Source organism: Musa acuminata, chromosome BXJ1-4, assembly GCF_036884655.1.
Source record: "Musa acuminata AAA Group cultivar baxijiao chromosome BXJ1-4, Cavendish_Baxijiao_AAA, whole genome shotgun sequence".
NCBI lineage: Eukaryota > Viridiplantae > Streptophyta > Magnoliopsida > Zingiberales > Musaceae > Musa > Musa acuminata.
Window position 1 is genome coordinate 7,144,425 of NC_088330.1, and position 18,286 is coordinate 7,162,710.

An 18,286-nucleotide genomic window follows, 5' to 3' on the forward strand; every position below is an offset into this window, starting at 1 on the left:
AATGATCTTTAACTTGAGAAAATATTCTATAGTACGAGTAGAATATCGTGGTCCAATTTTCTTTTGTTGATTGTAATGAAATAAATATTTTCCCCATCAATTAAGTTTGAAAGTGTGTATATTAGATTTGACAATAAATTATATTAGCATTTCTATGGTCCATAATTTAGTTATACATTATTAAATCATATTAGTATCTAATTTCATATAAGTTAACACGGGTTAGTTTAATTTAAAATATCTAGACTTAAAATTTTGACATGACATCATACCCAAGGTTAGAATGACATGATAAGTCTTTAAAAATAAATTATATATAAATCTTTATATATTGGTTACGGTATTCAATCAAAATTTCAATACCGATGACAAATATCTCTACCTAATTTGATCCTCATCCCTGTAAAAGCTATACACTTAGTTATCCTCTCCGAACTAACATTGCTTTCTCATTACCTTATTGACGCACTTCCAATGGATATATATATATGTTATAGATAGATCTAAACGATGCGATTGTCATTCGGTTGTCGGATTCTCCCCTGCTTTTGGTACTCTCCTGAGATGATTCGATAACAAATTCAATCATGAAGCAGTAGTTGGAGTATGCATTATACATCCACATGTTGGTTTGCTGAACACATGATGGCCGGTGGCAGGCGGAGAGAGAGAGAGAGAGAGAGAGAGAGAGAGGGAGGGAGAAAAAAGGCGACCTTCGATTCCCTCATTCGATATCGACTTTTGATGGTTCAATCAGTCGGCGACACGCATCGTCTTGCACAGCCGGGGAACGTTTGCTGGCGCTGCATTTGTAGCAGCTCTGTTCTCGCGGTTTCTCGCTCGCATAGACATCATCGCTTCGCTTCCTTCGCCTTTCTCAAATACGTGAATGGCCACCGAGTTGGTGAGCACCAAAGTATGTTCTTTTACTGAATAGCCTTCCCCTGTTTACTCGCAGGTCCTTTGTCACCTTGTAGGTGATTTTGAGACGCACACACCCACTTGTGTAGCAGGTAATCTCCTCTCCCATGGAGAAGATGTTTTGGACACTTTTCATCTGATGTCGATGATTGTATTAAAAGCTTGGGACAAACTGGAAAAGTTGGAAATAGATCCCTCGCTGGAGATCCATACACTGTAGCACTCACAAGGATTTGCGAGGGATTGGATTGGTAAGGGTGGGCTCAGGCATGGAGCGTCTCAATCATCTTCTGCCTTTACTGATCTGTTGTGGGGAAGAGAAAGGCAAAGAGCACTACTACCGCTGCACATGGCGGAGGGGACAGCCGAATCCCTTCCCCTGCATCTTTCTTTTTTTTTCTGTTCGAGAGGGCTCACTCCAGATGATAGTGTTTTGTGTTCCTTTTCCTTAATCCTCACTCCACATTATAGTTTTTCCCTTCACGCAGCAAATTTGGATTTCACGTTGAAAGATGCAATACAAATTCCTCAGAGCGTACACCACGTTAATAGTTGTAGTTGATGCAATCTCCCGAATCAATGATTACAAACCATGTATTTGTTAACTAAAATATAAATGAAAGGTCATGCCTCCCCATACTGCAAAGATAACATTTTTAGGTATGCTGGTATAGTGGCACTCCTCGAGGAAGATGATTAGATAGTATGTTGAGTTAGGTGTCATCGAGGGATTCTTAACCAACGAAGGTACTTCATGATGAAGAAATATAGAGAGAATTTACATGTAGAGGTATTTACACATCAGGTCGAATGATCGTTGCTCGGTTTAAGGTACCTTAATTTGATACTTGGGCGAAAAGGAGAACTTGAGGTACAAGTACTCTAGGGGCTCTAGAGTCATAATCTAGTTTTAGTCGTAAAAACCTCTCTTGATATGAAGGTCCCTAATGACCTTCGGATCAAGTAGAACTATTTTACATGAGGAGAGGGATCGGTCTTTTTCTCCCCTCGTTAGATTAACCTGAAGCGGGACTTTGACCCCCCCTCGATCATCAGTTGGCTAAGGTGAGTAAAAAGAGAAAGGGTGCTTTGGAGGTCTGTCAATTAGAAAATGAGTCCCACCACAAGTAGCGTTGGCCGTCTTATGCCCCTCTCAATCATCACTTAACATTTTAGAGTGTTGACTTGATTCACAAGGCACCTGCTCAAGTTTCCACTTAATGTAGCATTTAGAAATCTTCTCGTTCGACACAACACTACAAATTTTTTTCACTAACAAGGGTTTGACAATAAAGAGTTTAACTAAGACTCCTCTCAGGTTAAGCATGAAAATGCACTCGAGATTCTCCTCTCAGACCAAGCGTGGAAATGCGTCGAAGATGTCCCTCTTGTGTGAAACTCGAAGGCAAAACCAAAGGGTGGAAAACCTGAAGCCCAATACATCGAGATTGTTCAATAAATCTTGAATCCGTCATATACTAAGTTGGAACTGAGACACACCTTAACATTCGAGAAAGGCCTCGAGGTGCACCTTCGATGGAGACAAATGATAAAGAAAAACCCACCCCCAATTGTAGCTTGTTATGTGGCTATCAACCTAACACGAAGAGAGAGAGAGAGAGAGAGACCAAAATGATGTGGCTATCACCCAAGCCTATCAACAACAACAGTAATCCTACCCCTCAGGCCTAACTCTCTGCCAAGGATCATCTATTTACTATAACAAATGATAATTACTGTCTATTTGTAAATATACATTTCACTTAGGTCCTCGAACATCGGATGGATCGTATCGAACGCTCTCTCATTAGAATCTAATCTTTTTATAGGTCAATTATCGGGCAAACATTAAAGAGATCAAATCAGAGACGTCATCAACTATCCCCTCATTAATTGTGTATCAGAATCAAGGTGTACAGAAATGTTCTTGAAAAATAGAATCTACCTCTCCCACGAAATGTGCCGGTGAATCATAGCTATAAAACTTTGTTCCCATAAAAGGAGTGCGAGGAGGACGCCGGCAACCATCGTTAGTGGCGTACACCACGCTGATAGCTGTAGTTGATGTGGTCTCCCGAATCAGTGACTCCAAAACCCGTATCTGGTAACCAAAATACAAACGAAAGGTTGTGCCACCCCACACTGCAAAGACACGCAACATTTCCAGTCGACCTTCCTTGGTATATCCGAACCAACAAGGTGGCTCGACCCTTTAATTATTGGACCGTCGTCAATGCTGCTTAAGCGAATGCAATCGATCGCTTAAATTACACCCGACGGCGGAGCAGAGAGGGGTCGCGTCGTCCACCGTGGCCGAAGCAGCCAAGAAAAAGTAATCCCGGTAACCCAAAAGTTAAATCCAATTCCCCCCTCGCTATCCCACCCACAGAAAAAGAACTCACACCTCTCCTTCCCCCTACTCGTCCTCTCGTGATACCTCTCTCTCTCTCAGAGTACCCCATCCGATAGTACACTCCCTTTCATCTCAATCTCAATGGCGCTCGCGCTCCTTGCAACCACCTCCGATCGCCGTAAAAGATCTCCAATTTTATCCGTCCGGTAGCCGTCGTTGCCCTCCTTCCTCCCTTCTTCTGTCGATCCGCCGCTTGCCTCCCCTCTTCTCTTACCCTCTATGGCGCTTCCTGTTCGACTGCTCGTTCTCGTCCTTCTCGTCGTCGTCATCGGGGATACTGGGAAGCTCTCGACGCTGCGCCTGCTGCGGGCGGAGCCAACGCAGGATCGGACGGCGTTGCTGGCCTTCATCAACGCTACCCCGCACGAGCGGCGCCTTCGGTGGGACGTCAACTCCTCCGCCTGCGACTGGGTTGGCGTCACCTGCGACGCCAACCGCACCGCCGTGGTGGTCCTCCGGCTCCCCGGCGTTGGCCTCGTTGGCACTATCCGGTCCGGCACCCTCGGCAACCTCTCCGCCCTCCGCGTGCTCTCCCTTCGCTCCAACCGCCTCTCCGGCCCCATCCCCGCTGATTTCAGGGGCCTAGCACTCCTCCGTAACCTCTACCTCCAGAACAACCTTCTGTCCGGCTCGATCCCCTCCGGGCTGACCCAGCTGACTCGTCTCGTCCGCCTCGACCTCTCCGGCAACAACCTCACCGGTGCGATCCCCTTCGCCATCAACAACCTAACCAACCTTACAGGCCTTTTCCTCCAGAACAACCGCCTCTCCGGCAATCTCCCCCCCATCAACATCGGCTCCCTCGTCGCCTTCAATGTTTCCTACAACCGGCTCAATGGATCCATCCCCAAGATCTTGGAGCACTTCTCCGCTTCATCCTTCGTCGGAAACCTAGATCTGTGCGGCGGACCCCTGCCGCCCTGCAACCCGTTCTTTCCCTCTCCAGCCCCATCGCCTGCGGCGAACCCGGTGAACGGATCGTCGAAGAAGAAGTTGTCGAAAGCGGCGAAAATTGCGATTGCGGTGGCGGCGGGAGTGGTGCTGCTGTTGATCCTGCTGCTACTCCTAGTCTGCTTGGCTTACCGACGGAGGCGGCAGAGGGCCAGGAACAGGGCGGCGAAGGGGACGGCGGCGGCGGCTAGGTCGGGTGAGACGGGGATGACGTCATCGTCGAAGGACGACCTCAGCGGCGGCGTGGGCGGCAGCGGAACGGCGTCGGCGGTGGCAGCGGCGGAGCGGAACCGGCTGGTTTTCGTTGGGAAAGGTGGTGGGTACAGCTTCGATCTGGAGGATCTGCTGCGGGCGTCGGCGGAGGTGCTGGGCAAGGGGAGTGTGGGGACGTCGTACAAGGCAGTGCTGGAGGAGGGTACCACCGTGGTGGTGAAGCGGCTCAAAGACGTGGCGGTCTCAAAGCGGGAGTTCGAGGTGCACATAGAGTCGCTGGGCAAGGTGGAGCACGACAACCTGTTGCCGCTGCGCGCCTACTACTACTCAAAGGACGAGAAGCTCCTCGTCTTCGACTACCTCCCCGCCGGCAGCCTTTCCTCCCTCCTCCACGGTCAGTATCCACTCCTTGCCCGCCCCCGCCCCCATTTTTTGGTTCTCTATTCAGCTGTTTTCTTATGCAAATTATAATTAGGGCACGTTTTTTGAGAGAATGACACCAAAGAATTCACATTAATTACAACAAAAACGCTGGTATATAGAAAACTCCGATTTATAATATATGAAATGAAGCCCTTTCTCTTTTCCGGCACCGACCAATGTTATTATTCCCCTCCTGTCTCGAATAAAGAGAGTAATGAGAGTGGTGGCAGCCTTTGTTTTGGTTGGTGTACTAACAAAGTAGTGGTAGTTGCCAATGAGGTTTCCTGGTCGCTCGGTTCCAATCTATGGTTTTCGGGATGGATAGGTAGAAAGCCGCTGGGGGTGGGCGGGGATGATGATGACGATACAGGCCGTTTGGCCGGGGAATGTTGATCCTATTCCTCCTTATCAGATGTGTAGAGGTCGAACCATCATGTGCTTACTCTGTGGATACAGAAAGTCGCGGCACTCGTGATGCCGCGAGATGAGGTTATCGATCGGGATCGCTGACGTGGCGCTGTTCTGCACCTTGTTTCACCTCGCTGTTGGTGGAATGGGATTTGCTTAAAAGAAAAAAAAGGGTCTAAGGAGCTCATTACAGGAAGAGGGGGGTGTGTTTGGGAATCGGATGCTACATCCAGCCTGTTGCCAGTCCTGTCGACCAACACGTGGTACGCTCTCGTTGGTCACCACAGTGCCCTGTCTCCACAAGAAAGGATGTCCGGTGTTTGGTCGCTCGGCGCTGACACAAGAAACCCAACCGAGTCGACAACCTCTTCCTCAACTGTTGCTTCAGTGTCGCAATCAATCAGTCGCTCCCATGGGCGGTGATTCTTGTTTTGTGTTTGGATTCGACCCAGCACTAACCAACAATGTTCTCTCGTCCTCACACAAGAGTCAAGTCACCGTTCTAATTTAGCCTCTCACTTTAAGCAAGTATATTTTAAGAATTATTGGACAGAATCTTAGCTACTCTTGAACTGCATGTCCTTTTTAATTGGAATGCATGGAAAATATTAAGTGTCTCAGTCTGTCGTATTCCCGGTGTACAAGAAGTTAATTATTGATTGAAACTGTCTACCTTGTTACTGATACCAGGGAGTCGGGGATCGGGTCGGACGCCGCTAGATTGGGACAGCCGGATGCGCATCGCCCTCGCTGCCGGCCGCGGCCTGTCCCACTTGCACACGGCGCCGCAAGTAGTCCACGGCAACGTCAAAGCTTCCAACGTGCTCCTCCGCACGGACCTCGACTCTGCCGCCCTCTCAGACTTCGGCCTGCACACTCTCTTTGGCACCACGGCCCCACCCAACCGCGTGGCCGGCTACCGCGCCCCGGAGGTGCTCGAGACACGGCGGCCCACCTTCAAGTCGGACGTCTACAGCTTTGGCGTGCTCCTCTTGGAGCTGCTGACAGGGAAGGCGCCGAACCAGGCGTCGCTGGGCGAGGACGGCATCGACCTGCCGCGATGGGTGCAGTCGGTGGTTCGCGAGGAGTGGACGGCCGAGGTGTTCGACGTGGAGCTCATGCGCTATCCCAACATCGAGGAGGAGATGGTGCAGCTCCTCCAGGTCGCCATGGCCTGCGTCGCTATCGTGCCGGACACACGACCCGACCTCCCGGATGTCGTTCGCATGATGGAGGAGATCGTCAACCGGACAGAGAGCAACGACGAGGGTAGGCGGGTTGTTGGTTCGGGTGGGCCCTCCCCGCCCCCAACCACCACGCCATAGAAGACTGCTGCTCGCGCCTCTTGGGACGACGGATCGATGGAACAGATCCACATAGACAAAAGCTATCGTGTATTCTTTTCTTCCTCTCTTTTTATGTCGTTCCCCAAGTCCTCGTTTTCTTTTCTTCGTTTTTTCCTCTCTTCTTCCGCAGAATTAATTTGTTCTGGGGGCTGTTTGTGTGGATGTTGATGTTGATGGAGTGGATTCCCTGCCTCTCTTGGGAATCAATTGGATTTGTCTAAACAACTGTAATGAATGGCATTGTCAACTGTTCATCATTCCAATTCTTTTACACTCTCTGAGTCTCTTAATTTTGTTCCCATCGCATTAGTTTAATTGTCATAAGTGATGTTCATGTTTGACATAATTCTTATTCTATGTGCTTTTATATTTGTTTTAGGATAATTTCTTTCTGGGATAATTGATGGACCGAAATATGAATATTTCACTTCTATTGAGTCTATTTTCTATCTCAGTTTTAATTTGATGTTGGAGGGATTTAATCTGATATTATTATGGACATCGGAGTTACCATCTCGACCACCTTACGACTCTTACACACACACACAGTTTGAAATCAAATCAAATTAAAAGTAACAGAGATCTCATCGACAACAGCCTTATACATAATTTATTACGAGAGCACATTAATTATGTGGTCCGGATGATGCAACATCTGGCCCGATCATATTTATTTGATATTGCAACACATTAATCATACTTAATTCGTCATGTGTCAAGCCAGTCAGCATGAGAGTGTGGTAGCCTCAGCCACATAGGCATTACAACAGTGATGGACCAAAATATGAATATTTCACCTATCTAATATAATATTTTCTTGGGCTTAACTCGTAATTGACTATTATAAAATTTATCATTGTTCATTTCTGAGATCACTTTCTATCTTAAGAATTGATCTGATTGGATTCCTATTTGATTTTGATCTTTGTGTAGGTTAACACTAGGGACGATGTCGATGTCCGAGTTATTATCTCGATCACCTTAGGACTCTTACAAATAGTAATCTAAAATCAAATCAAATTAACATTAATCATGTGGTACCGCGTTCACATGTTGATTGGAATCAAAGTGGATCAGATTATTTACATTTGATCTATCTACCGCCTTCACATGCTGATTGGAATCTGTTCCGCTCATTCTTTGGCCCAGAAAACGCTACATAAGCACAAGCTTCACCGGTAGATAGCAAATACATCGAAGCTGCTTGTTTCTCGTGGCAATCGACGTTGAGAGGCAAAATTACATGCAGCTTTTCTAGGCGTATTTTATGTTCCTCTCGAAGCAGTACATGGAATCGTAATATTAGTCGTGAGGAATTCGGCTCCGGTAAGCTCGAAGCCTTACAGCAGGTATCACGGCAACAGCGGTTCGGGACCCGTGCAGCAGGAGATGGTGGCTTGGGATGGAGCCCGACGGACCAATCTCCTCTGTGAGAGGGTTTTTTTGTCTTGCTATCCCACCTAAAAATTATGGAGACGCGAAAGAAGAGCAAGAGAGTAGTGGCACAGGCTGGCCGCTCGTCACTGTCCTCTCTGTTTCGTCCTTTCTTATCAGCTTTTTCCTGTATTATTCTTTCACTTTCGTTTCCGCCAAAGGATGCCGTCCGAGCGGGCAAAGAAAAAGAGGAGAAGGCCAAAACCGTTCATTGGTGTCAGCCGCGTCAAGGTGGACCGGCGCAGGAGGCCCCATGCCAGCTTAAATGGCGGGACCCATCCCGCTTTACCTTTCGCCTCGCACTCTCCGAACCCACCCTCTATTTCACGTCTTCGTCTGCATAAAGGCTAACTTGAGCCGAACGAAATATCTATTGAAATGTAATCGAAATATTGCAAAACAGTAGATGGGATCTGACTTTGTTATTTACATTCCATGGATTCATTTCCAATACTGGTATTTGTTGGTATTCATAAATATTTATGAGCGAATTATTTAAATTTTTTTGGGGTTATTTCCTAGATTTTTATAAATTTTAAATAATATTTTTTAATATAATATCTGTTACGGTAAGTAACTTTTTTAGCCGTGGTCTCGAGGTCGACGCGGCTTGGTTCAGGCTTGGTTGGCGAGGGGATCTCTCCAAGGCGAGCTTGGCTCCGTCTGGGTGGGCGCGTACGGTGTTGTCGGATCCCTCCGGGAACCTGGCGGGAGTTGTCGTCTTTGCACCTGCACAAAGGTCAGGTCGGAAGCTCGGCCCGACCCCTCCGACGATCAAGTTAGATGATGTGGAAGAGAGCTTTCATAGTGAAGAAGTCAAAGAAGTCGAAGGAGTCACCCTCCCTTTGTTCATTTAGAACTTGGGTATTTATAGATGAGTTTGATGTTACCTAATGTGGCTGTTTGCAGGAGCAGGATAGTACCTCGCGTGGCGTCTGACATGGCCACTGGGGTTGCGTGGACGACCGGGCTACCGCAGAGTATAGGCACGCCTCGACCGACGTGCTCCTTTGCCTCGGTCGGGTGTACGGAGTCCAATGCTGAGGTTGTTGGCTGAGAGCTGATGGCGTCGGCGTGAAGGACTGAGTTCAGGCGGGGCGTTAATGTGCCTTGGTTGGTGCCCCGATCCGCGTTGACCTTGGGGTGTGGTGCGTTATTTAGGGCAGCTGATGTCACTCAAGTCTTGTCGCCATTATTACCCTCATCATATTCTCCCTCGGAAAGAAGCTATGCTTCGGTCGTTGTAACGGGAGTCCGAGGCATGGCTTCAGCTTCTGAGCAGGATGGTCGCGGAGGCGCGGTTTTGGTGAGCAAGGAAGCCGAGGAGCACGACGCAGGCGGGTGAACCGCGCAGGTGTGGTCTCGGGAGCTGGAGGCCGAGGAGCACAACGCAGGCTGGTGAACCGCGCATGTGTGGAAGCTGCAGAGGAGCTTATTTCATTCATTTCATGTAAAAAAGCATCGTATCATTGCGTATCTAATCCTACATTGCCGAAATCGAGGCCCCATACAGACCATCTATGTCGAGTGGAAGCTGGAAGCTTATTCATGTCATTGCATGACGATACAAGTGCAGAGGAGCCCACCAGCAGTTGCTAATATGTTGGCTTCATGCTCCATCTTGTTTGCTGCTTCCTTCTCCGGTCCAAGCATCACTGACTAGAACAAGATGATCTCCGTCTCTAATTACCTTCACGTCATCAATCTCCGCTCCTTCTTCAGTGAGCACTTTAGTAGGCAAGAAGCCAAACTTGTTGCGACCAAGATCGAGGAGCTCCGCCAATGAACCTGGCAATGGTATGAGTTTACGAGCAGAGTTCGCTTTCTCCGGACAGCTAATTGTTACTCGTAGTAGGCCATTGTGACCATTGGAACCACCGAGCACAGCAGCGGACCTTGGCAAGGCAACGGACGAGAGAAACCCACTGTCGCTTTTCCTGTTGGCACGGGCAGCTGATATGACTCCGAACAGTGAGTTGTGGAAGTTTGTCTTCCGCGTCGGATCGCTTCCCTCCCGAGTCGAATTCCCCACAGTGAGTTGTGGAAGTGGAACTGCAGGATCACCGCTGCATCTGCCAACCAAATCGGACACAGACATACAAGTGATATTCTGGGCTCTCTTCGCTTCAAACAGAGCTTTGATCATTGCATGACCCTTCTGATCGGCGAGATTCCTGGGAGTCCAACCATGGCAATCCGGTTTGTCCATGTCAGCTCCTTGTTCGAGTAAGAAGTTGACGACCTCGGCGTTCCCTTGGCAGACGGCAAGATGAAGTGCCGTACTCCCGTCTCTCTCGGGCACCGTCACGTCGCCCCCGCAACGGATGATGTCCTCGAGCAGCTCTAAGCTGTTCTGCTCCGCAGCCGTGGAGGCGAATAAGCCCATGTCACCGGATGAGAGATTCGCCCCGTTTTCTATCAGCAGTTTGACAACATTCCCATGCTTCCCCGCCATGGCCTCCCACAAAGGAACACTTCCTTCGGAATCTACATGTAAATTGCTGTGCTTCAAAACCGGTTTCCTTCGAGTATGGAGAGTCACAGCGTTCATCTTTTGCGAACACATACCTTGACTGTTGGGATCCGCCCCATAATCTAGCAAGAGGTGAACACAGTTCTCGTTTCCCTTGGATGCTGCTATATGCTACTTGACAAGACGGGGAAAGCATAAAGAGGAGTCAGAGCAAGCGTTAATAACTTCAGGTGAAAATGAACAGGGATTATTAAGAGCCAGATCACAAGAGTTCCGCACCAGTGCAGTCTGTCCATTGCTGTCCGATTCATTGGGATCCAAGCCGCGTCTCAAGAGCTGATGCAGTAGCAGATCATCACCTCTGGTGACTGCAAAACATAGAGTCAGAGGCAAATCCAATCGGCCCTGCGCCAGCATATTCTCTATCTCCCGCAGCACTCGCATCATCACAGGATCCTCCTGCGCTTTCAGACACTGTACAAAAACGACGCTGCATGAGATTAGCACAGAGAGGTAAGCAAGCATAACGTAAGAACCTGAAGCAGATTGTTCACGATTGTGGTGCCATCTCCAAAGTTGGACTGAACGATGCTGAGGAACGTGGTACGATTCAAACGCAGGAGTTGGCACAATGACCTTGTTCGTGCTGTGAACGCTTGTGGTCGGCAACAAAGGACTCCTATCTCCCCAGCAACATCACCTGTCTTTGCCACTCGACAAACCTTCATAAAAACCACAAGATTATTCACAGAATCCAAAATTTGGCATCTCTGTCGATAGCCATCTTTCCTCGATTTACCTGTTCGGCTCCGCTCTTATGATCAATCAAATCCTGCCAAGTTTTAGTGCATCAGCTTTGTACAGAAAAAATGGAGTCAAATAGATCTGTCACATGACACAGAGTATTTATTACCATAATGCCGGTGACTACTATGTAAAGGTCTGTAGGCGCTTCGTTTTGCAAGATGACATCTTCCCTTGGTGGAAAGTATTCAGCCTTCATTTCTGACACCTTCAAAACATTTTCCACTGTAGTGAGAAAGACTAGAAGATAACAAAGATTAGAGCATTGAGCATTCAGTATGCAGCATTACCAGCTGGAAAAGCATATTATGAGAGACCCCCCGGAACAAGTAGACCTTAGCAACGAGAGGGTAAAACAAGTGGTGGGAAATGCTGGAACGAATGGCTTTAGGAAGGGTGTCGAGTGTTTCTTGCTGGTGAAGCCCTTCAGAATCTATCCTGAACCTTAAGCTGAGATGCGAGATCATCTGGTCTTGCAGCCGGTCCGGGAGCTGGTTCCTTTGAGCAAAACCTGTGGCTGCTTGAATCGAATCCCTCTACGTACGTACAATTCCACATCCATCCACCGAAAGCAAATGCATGTTAGTTAGTCTAACGCATGCATGAGCAATGGGAAACAAAGGACGATCTTACATAATTTCTAGTTCGTCTGGTGCCATGCACAACCAAGTTGGTCATGTTTCCGATCAAGTAGGAGGTCAATCCGAGGTTGAAGAGCATGTAAACAATGGCAAACGCCATCTCCCATGTGTTTTGAACATGCAAGTCTCCGTACCCCACGGTGCTCAGGGTGGTGATTGACCAATACAATGATGTGACATAACGGACCCACAAGCTTCTGACATGGAAGTCGGGGATAGACGCCCCAATCCATGTTCTGCTGGGATCATGATACCTTGCAGCGACAAGGTAAAAGAAGCAACCGGCAGAATGCACCGCAAAGAGGGTGACCTGCGAGATCAGAGCAGAAAACGATGAAGGTGGTTTAGAGGTGCGTGCAGCTCAATATACACTTGCAAAAGCATCTGCCAACTACTACACTTACACAGGTAAGCTTCGCACATCGAACCCAAAAGTAGTTAAATTTCCTATCTTTCTCTAATCTGCAAACCAAAAGAGTAAAAGCATGAAGACAATTATTCGAAGAAAACTTATACGAATGGGAACCATGAAGCCATAAGATCCATACCGAGCGAAAAGTGAGCTAACTCTTCGGAGACGCCAAAGCCGAAGCATGGTGAAGAACCCATAAGATCCGAGCTTGCGAGGTAGAATCCTTCGGACGATCTCTAAAGGTACAGTGGAAGCAAGATCCAGAACGAACCAGGTGGATAGGTACCTCCAAGCTATTTTCTTCCGACTGTCTATAAGCAGATAAGATGTTTTGTCGACGTAAGCCACGAAGAAGGTCAAGACGATATCGACTGCGAAGAATGCATCGACGACGTTATCCACCAGCGCCAGAGCTCCCCTCGATCTCTCAAGGAATCCGAACTCGAATGGCGACGCCCACGCAGTGTAAACGACCAGAACGATAAGAAAAGTCTCCCAGGCTCTGCACCCAACTACTTGCTATCACACAACCAGTGGGAAGTCTTCCGAAAGAAAAAGAAGCAAAGACTAACACAAAACAATAATTAATTATGGATTATTATTTATAATTTTTAATATTTTTGAGATATTCCTTTGTAGATGAACATGAATGTCCTCAAATTATCACTTACTTCCAAAAATATTTTTAGCTACTTCCGTATATTTTTTTTTTCCCTTCTTCGGAGAGAATAGATGTAACGTTCACAGAGATAGGGTTCCAAGGATGATCGAAGAGGAAGTGGTTAGAATTCCGACATCAATGCTCATGGGGACATAATAGTAATAGATTATATTTAGTATAATTATATTTTATTTTTTTTGTTAGGTGATTATGAAGTAAGGGAGTTTGCAAGGAAAAGAGATAAATATGCGTATCGATCAAATAAAAAACAAAGACATTTATGGATTGTTTCCTGTTTAAGTAGAATTGCAGTAACATGCAAACCCGGAAATAAATATTATCAGACGTCGGTGAAAGAAGAAACCAAGAAAAGAAACACAAGCATTAATCATCATAGCTCACGCGATCGCTTTCTCCTACCACATATTATGTCAACAAGAACAAGAAACAAAGACCCCGGTTGACGTCCGAACACGCATCTCACAGAACCAAGAAGAAGAAGAAGAGGTGGGGGAGTATCATTTAGTAGCTTATAGTGATGATGTGACATGTAATGAATTCATGCATCAAGGTACGTACTTATATCTGCGGGCGTACGGGGAGACGATGAACCTCCGAAGCTTGACCCTGCGAGTACTCCTGGCGCCGAGGGAAGGAAGGATGCCGCTCGACAAGTTGTAGAGGTTTGCCTCCCTCGACAGTTCAGTTTCCACATCATGAACGCCTGTCGTGGTCACCGGCGGCGCTCTGAGCCTCGCTGCCTTCCTCTCCTTCGCCATTGCTGTTGATATTGGCGTTGAAAGGCTTAGAACATCAAACACTCACAGAGAGTATGATTTTTATTTACTACATGGTCGGTGTTCTTATAGAGATGGATGTCTCGATATGCAATGTACGGTAATATCCGTAGATTTGGTTGAAGAACCATATATGGTAGGGCCAATATAATTGGCTAATTACAATCAAATCACAATAAAAAAATGTTAGGAAAGAATAATGATTCAAAGAATGTTGATAATGTTTTTAAAGAAACTCCTAATACCCGCGTCCTATTGAAAATCTCAATCTTAAACATAAATTAAATGAAACTTGACTTCATTAGTTAAATCAAAATTATGTTAATCGATCGATCGATCGATCATGTGTATGTATAGAACCCCCGTTTGATACTTTGTCTCACTACATAGTGATAATCAATAGCTATATGTTTTGTGCGTTATAGGATTAACCTAAAACCATATTAAATTTGAACTAAAAGCCTTTAAATCACATTAAGGAAGCCAATTGAATAATTATGTATATAAATAGTAAATGAACTATGTTATATTTGATTAACACGATCTATATAAATGTGATCTATCTTTAATTTGATTAGTGTAGAAACAATGTTAGACGCATTAAATTTCAACTTGCCCAAATAAATAGTAACTTGCTTGGATAAGTCGAGGATGGGCACCATTGGTTTGTTTGCAATCTCCACAAGAGGCTATACGTCCACAGTAATGGAACCCAACCATTGTTGTGGGTTCCCAGCTGTGGAAATGAGGCCTTGTTTGAGAGTTCATATCAGTGAATTCAACGCGCGTTTGTTTGCAATCTAAACTTAGGCTCTGTCCGCATTAATGGAACCCAACCATTCTTGTGGGTTCCCAGCTGTGGACATGAGGCCTTGTTTGAGAGTTCAGATCAATGAATTCGATGCACCCAAACAATAACTGTGGTTGGACGAAACAGTTGCTTCAGGATGAATTGCTGAGGCAGCGATGCCTCGTATAGGTAGGTGCTATAGAAGACCAATACGGGGTTCATTGAAATATCGAACATGAAGGCTCATTTTGAACCATCGAGCATTGATGTTCGATGAAGAAGGGAGTGACTTGGATCAAAGGTTGGACGGAGGAGGGAGGGGTTGGCGAAAGAAAGATAGCGGCCGGGGGAGAATATTCATTTGGTCTAGTGATATAGACGTAGGGTGATGTGTTGGTAAAGTTGAGATTAGAGTAAGAGCGTGCAGCGAGCGGCGGCACGAAGAGAAAATAGGAGAGAGAAATAGAAAGAGAAAGTAAGATTTCTGAGTTTTTCTGCTTGACGATCGGTGACCAAACGTTGTTAATTTCGACCTAAATTTTATGTGGAGAATCCTTGCAAACTCTACAATCCTAACGGTATTGATCTGCAGTTTACCCTCTCTAAGGTATTTTCCTGTGATATTCACTTTGTGAGACATAGAATTCTCTTTGGAGGAGATCCACCTATGTGCTGAAGATATGCTATTCTTGAGCCAAGATCTATGTTCTTGATATTATTCTGATACTCTAGTTATTCTAGAGAAGGCCTACTGTAAATCTGTTATCATTATTATTGATAGTGGAAGTTTGAGGTGGACTACGGTCCCGTAGTTTTTCCCACATTGGGTTTTCCACGTTAAAAAGATTTGGTCTCACTGTGTGATTGATTTATTGCTCTATTGTTTATGCTGTGTTGGTTGATATTTTCATTTGGATATCAAGTTGGTATTTTGATAAGGAACCCATTTTGATACACAAAGAGGGAAAAGATTATTCTGAATTAACAGGTTTCTTCCCAACAAGTGGTATCAGAGCATCAGGTTGTTTGGTGCTAGTTTTCTTATGTGATTGAAATGGAGTCAGATGGTATGATTAAATTGAACTCATCAAATTATTCTACTTGGAGGCGTCTGACGGAAGATTTGCTCTATTGCAAATATTTATATAAGCCTATCAAGGTTAAAGATAAACCTTCTACTATGGACGATGAAGAATGGGAAGTTCAACATAGAAAAGTTATTGCCTATATTAGAAGATGGATGTATATAAACTCGCATGAGCATATTTCAGATGAAATCAGAGATGATATTGTTTGGCAAAGGTTAGAAAATCTCGTTGCGAAAAAGACAGTGGGAAATAGAATTTCTCTCCTCAGAAGGCTTGTAAATTTGAAATATAAAGATGGTGGCAACATTGTTGAGCACATAAGCCTATTTCAGAGTCTTGCAAACAAGTTGGTTGCTATGAAAATGAATATAGATGATGAGATGCAGGGATTATTACTTCTCAGCTCTTTACCAGAAAGTTGGGAAACGTATGTGGTGACTATTTGTAACTCCACGCCAGAGGGGACTCTAACCATAGATATGGTTAAAGACAGTTTGCTAAATGAAGATGCAAGAAAGAAAGAACAGGGTGAATCTTCTTCTGGTGCATTTGTTATTGAAAAACAAGAAAGACGTGGAAGAAGTCATAGCAGAAATCCATATGGTTATAGAGGAAGATCCAAGTCTAGAAGAGATATCAAATGTTTTCACTGTAATAAGCCAGGTCACATGAAGAGAGAGTGTAGGTTTTAGAAGCGAGAACAGAATGAAATGAAGAAAAATGAGAAAGAGATTAATACAGTTGCTACTGAAGGTAATATCACTATTGTCTATGATGAAGGTTGTGTTATCCTTGTAGCTCAGGATAGTAATTGGGTAATTGACTCTGGTGCTTCATTTCATGTTACTTCTCATGGTGATTTCTTTAGATCTTACAGTGCTGGTGATTTTGGTAATGTCAGAATGGGAAACAATGGTACATCTAAGATTGTGGGTATTAGAGATATTTGCTTGGAGACCAGTATTGGGAGCAAATTGATACTCAAAGATGTAAGGCATGTTCCAGATATTCGTCTTAACTTGATATCTACAGGTAGACTTGATGATGAGGGCTTTGCACATTATTTTTGGTGAAAGTAAATGGAAACTCACTAAAGGTTCTCTAATTATGGCAAAAAGAAAGAAGATTAACTCTTTTTATGTCATGGAACCTAAGCTACACAAAGGAGAGATTAATGCAATTCGAAAAGGTGAAAGTATAGATCTTTGGCATAAGAGGCTTGGACATTTCAGCGAGAAGGGACTTCAAACTCTTGCTAGAAAGCAGTTCTTACCAGAGTTGCAAGGTACATCTCTTAAATCTTGTGATCATTGCTTAGTTGAAAAAACACATAGAGTTGCATTTCAGACATATCCATCATCTAGAAGATCTGATGTTATTGATTTAGTTCATACTGATGTGTGTACTATGTAAACTAGAACTCTTGGAGGTGCTCTTTATTTTGTTACTTTTATTGATGACCATTCTAGAAAAGTTTGGGCTTTTACTTTGAAATCTAAAGACCAGGTACTCGATGCTTTCAAGGAGTTTCATGTCAATGTTGAAAGAGAAACTGGCAGAAAGCTAAAGTGTGTTCGATCAGATAATGATGGCGAGTACAGGGGTCCTTTTGAGAATTATTGCAGGTTCCATGGTATCAGGCTTGAGAAAACAGTTCCTAAAACTCCTCAACAGAACAGTGTGGCAGAAAGGATGAACATAACCATTGAAGAAAGGATTAGGTGTATGCTTTCCCACGCCAAGTTACCAAAGTCATTTTGGGGGGAGGTTATGAGAACTACAGTTGACCTGATAAATCTTTCTCCATCAGTTCCTCTGCAAGGTGATGTTCGAGAGAGAGAGTATGGAGAGGAAAAGATATATCTTATAATCATTTGAGAGTCTTTGGGTGTAAAGCATTTGTTCATATTCCTGAGAGGTCCAAGCTTGATAATAAGGCAAAAGCATGTATCTTCTTGGGATATGGTCATGAAGAGTTTGGGTACAGATTATGGGATCTAGTGAACAAGAAGATTATTAGAAGTAGAGATGTTGTGTTTCTTGAAGACCAATTGTTTGATGATGGTGATAATGTTGAGAAGCCAGAAACCTCTGTTTATATTCCTTGGAGTTTGGGTCCAGTTCCTTCACCTGTAGTTCATGATGATCATGGGAGAGATGAACAAGAAGATTGTGGTGAGAATACTAGTGATGATACACCTACAGCTGATGATGCTGAACCAACTGAACAGGCACCTCCACCACCAGTTGAGATTCCATTGAGAAGATCCACTAGAGAGCGACAACCCTCTACTAGATATCCTCCACATGAGTATGTTATGCTTACTGACGGGGGAGAGCCAGAAACTTACCAAGAAGCTATTCTACATGAGAATAAGAGTGAGTGGGTTAAAGCCATGCAAGAAGAGATGAGATCCTTGCTTGAGAACCACACCTATGACTTGGTAAAGCTGCCGAAAGAGAAGAAAGCTCTCAAGAATAAGTGGGTTTATAAATTGAAGACTGAAAATA

At 45.1% G+C, this 18,286-nt stretch overlaps 2 protein-coding genes across 2 annotated transcripts; one reads left to right on the forward strand and one right to left on the reverse strand.

Annotated features, from left to right (window-relative positions):
* The first annotated feature begins 3,124 nt into the window (after positions 1-3,124).
* LOC135644522 (probable inactive receptor kinase At2g26730) lies at positions 3,125-6,946 on the forward strand. The gene is made up of 2 exons (XM_065162172.1): positions 3,125-4,892; positions 6,020-6,946. The coding sequence occupies exons 1-2, from the start codon at positions 3,554-3,556 to the stop codon at positions 6,652-6,654; spliced, it is 1,974 nt and encodes a 657-aa protein (XP_065018244.1). The 5' UTR covers positions 3,125-3,553; the 3' UTR covers positions 6,655-6,946.
* A 2,575-nt stretch (positions 6,947-9,521) lies between these two features.
* LOC103981625 (potassium channel AKT1-like) lies at positions 9,522-13,879 on the reverse strand. The gene is made up of 11 exons (XM_009398372.3): positions 13,680-13,879; positions 12,576-12,941; positions 12,432-12,489; positions 12,020-12,337; positions 11,677-11,922; positions 11,496-11,594; positions 11,382-11,414; positions 11,119-11,304; positions 10,862-11,056; positions 10,678-10,753; positions 9,522-10,596 (listed from the first exon to the last, which is right to left on the reverse strand). Exons 1-11 carry the CDS (start codon positions 13,877-13,879, stop codon positions 9,719-9,721), a joined length of 2,655 nt encoding a protein of 884 aa, XP_009396647.2. The 3' UTR covers positions 9,522-9,718.
* Positions 13,880-18,286: the final 4,407 nt, after the last annotated feature.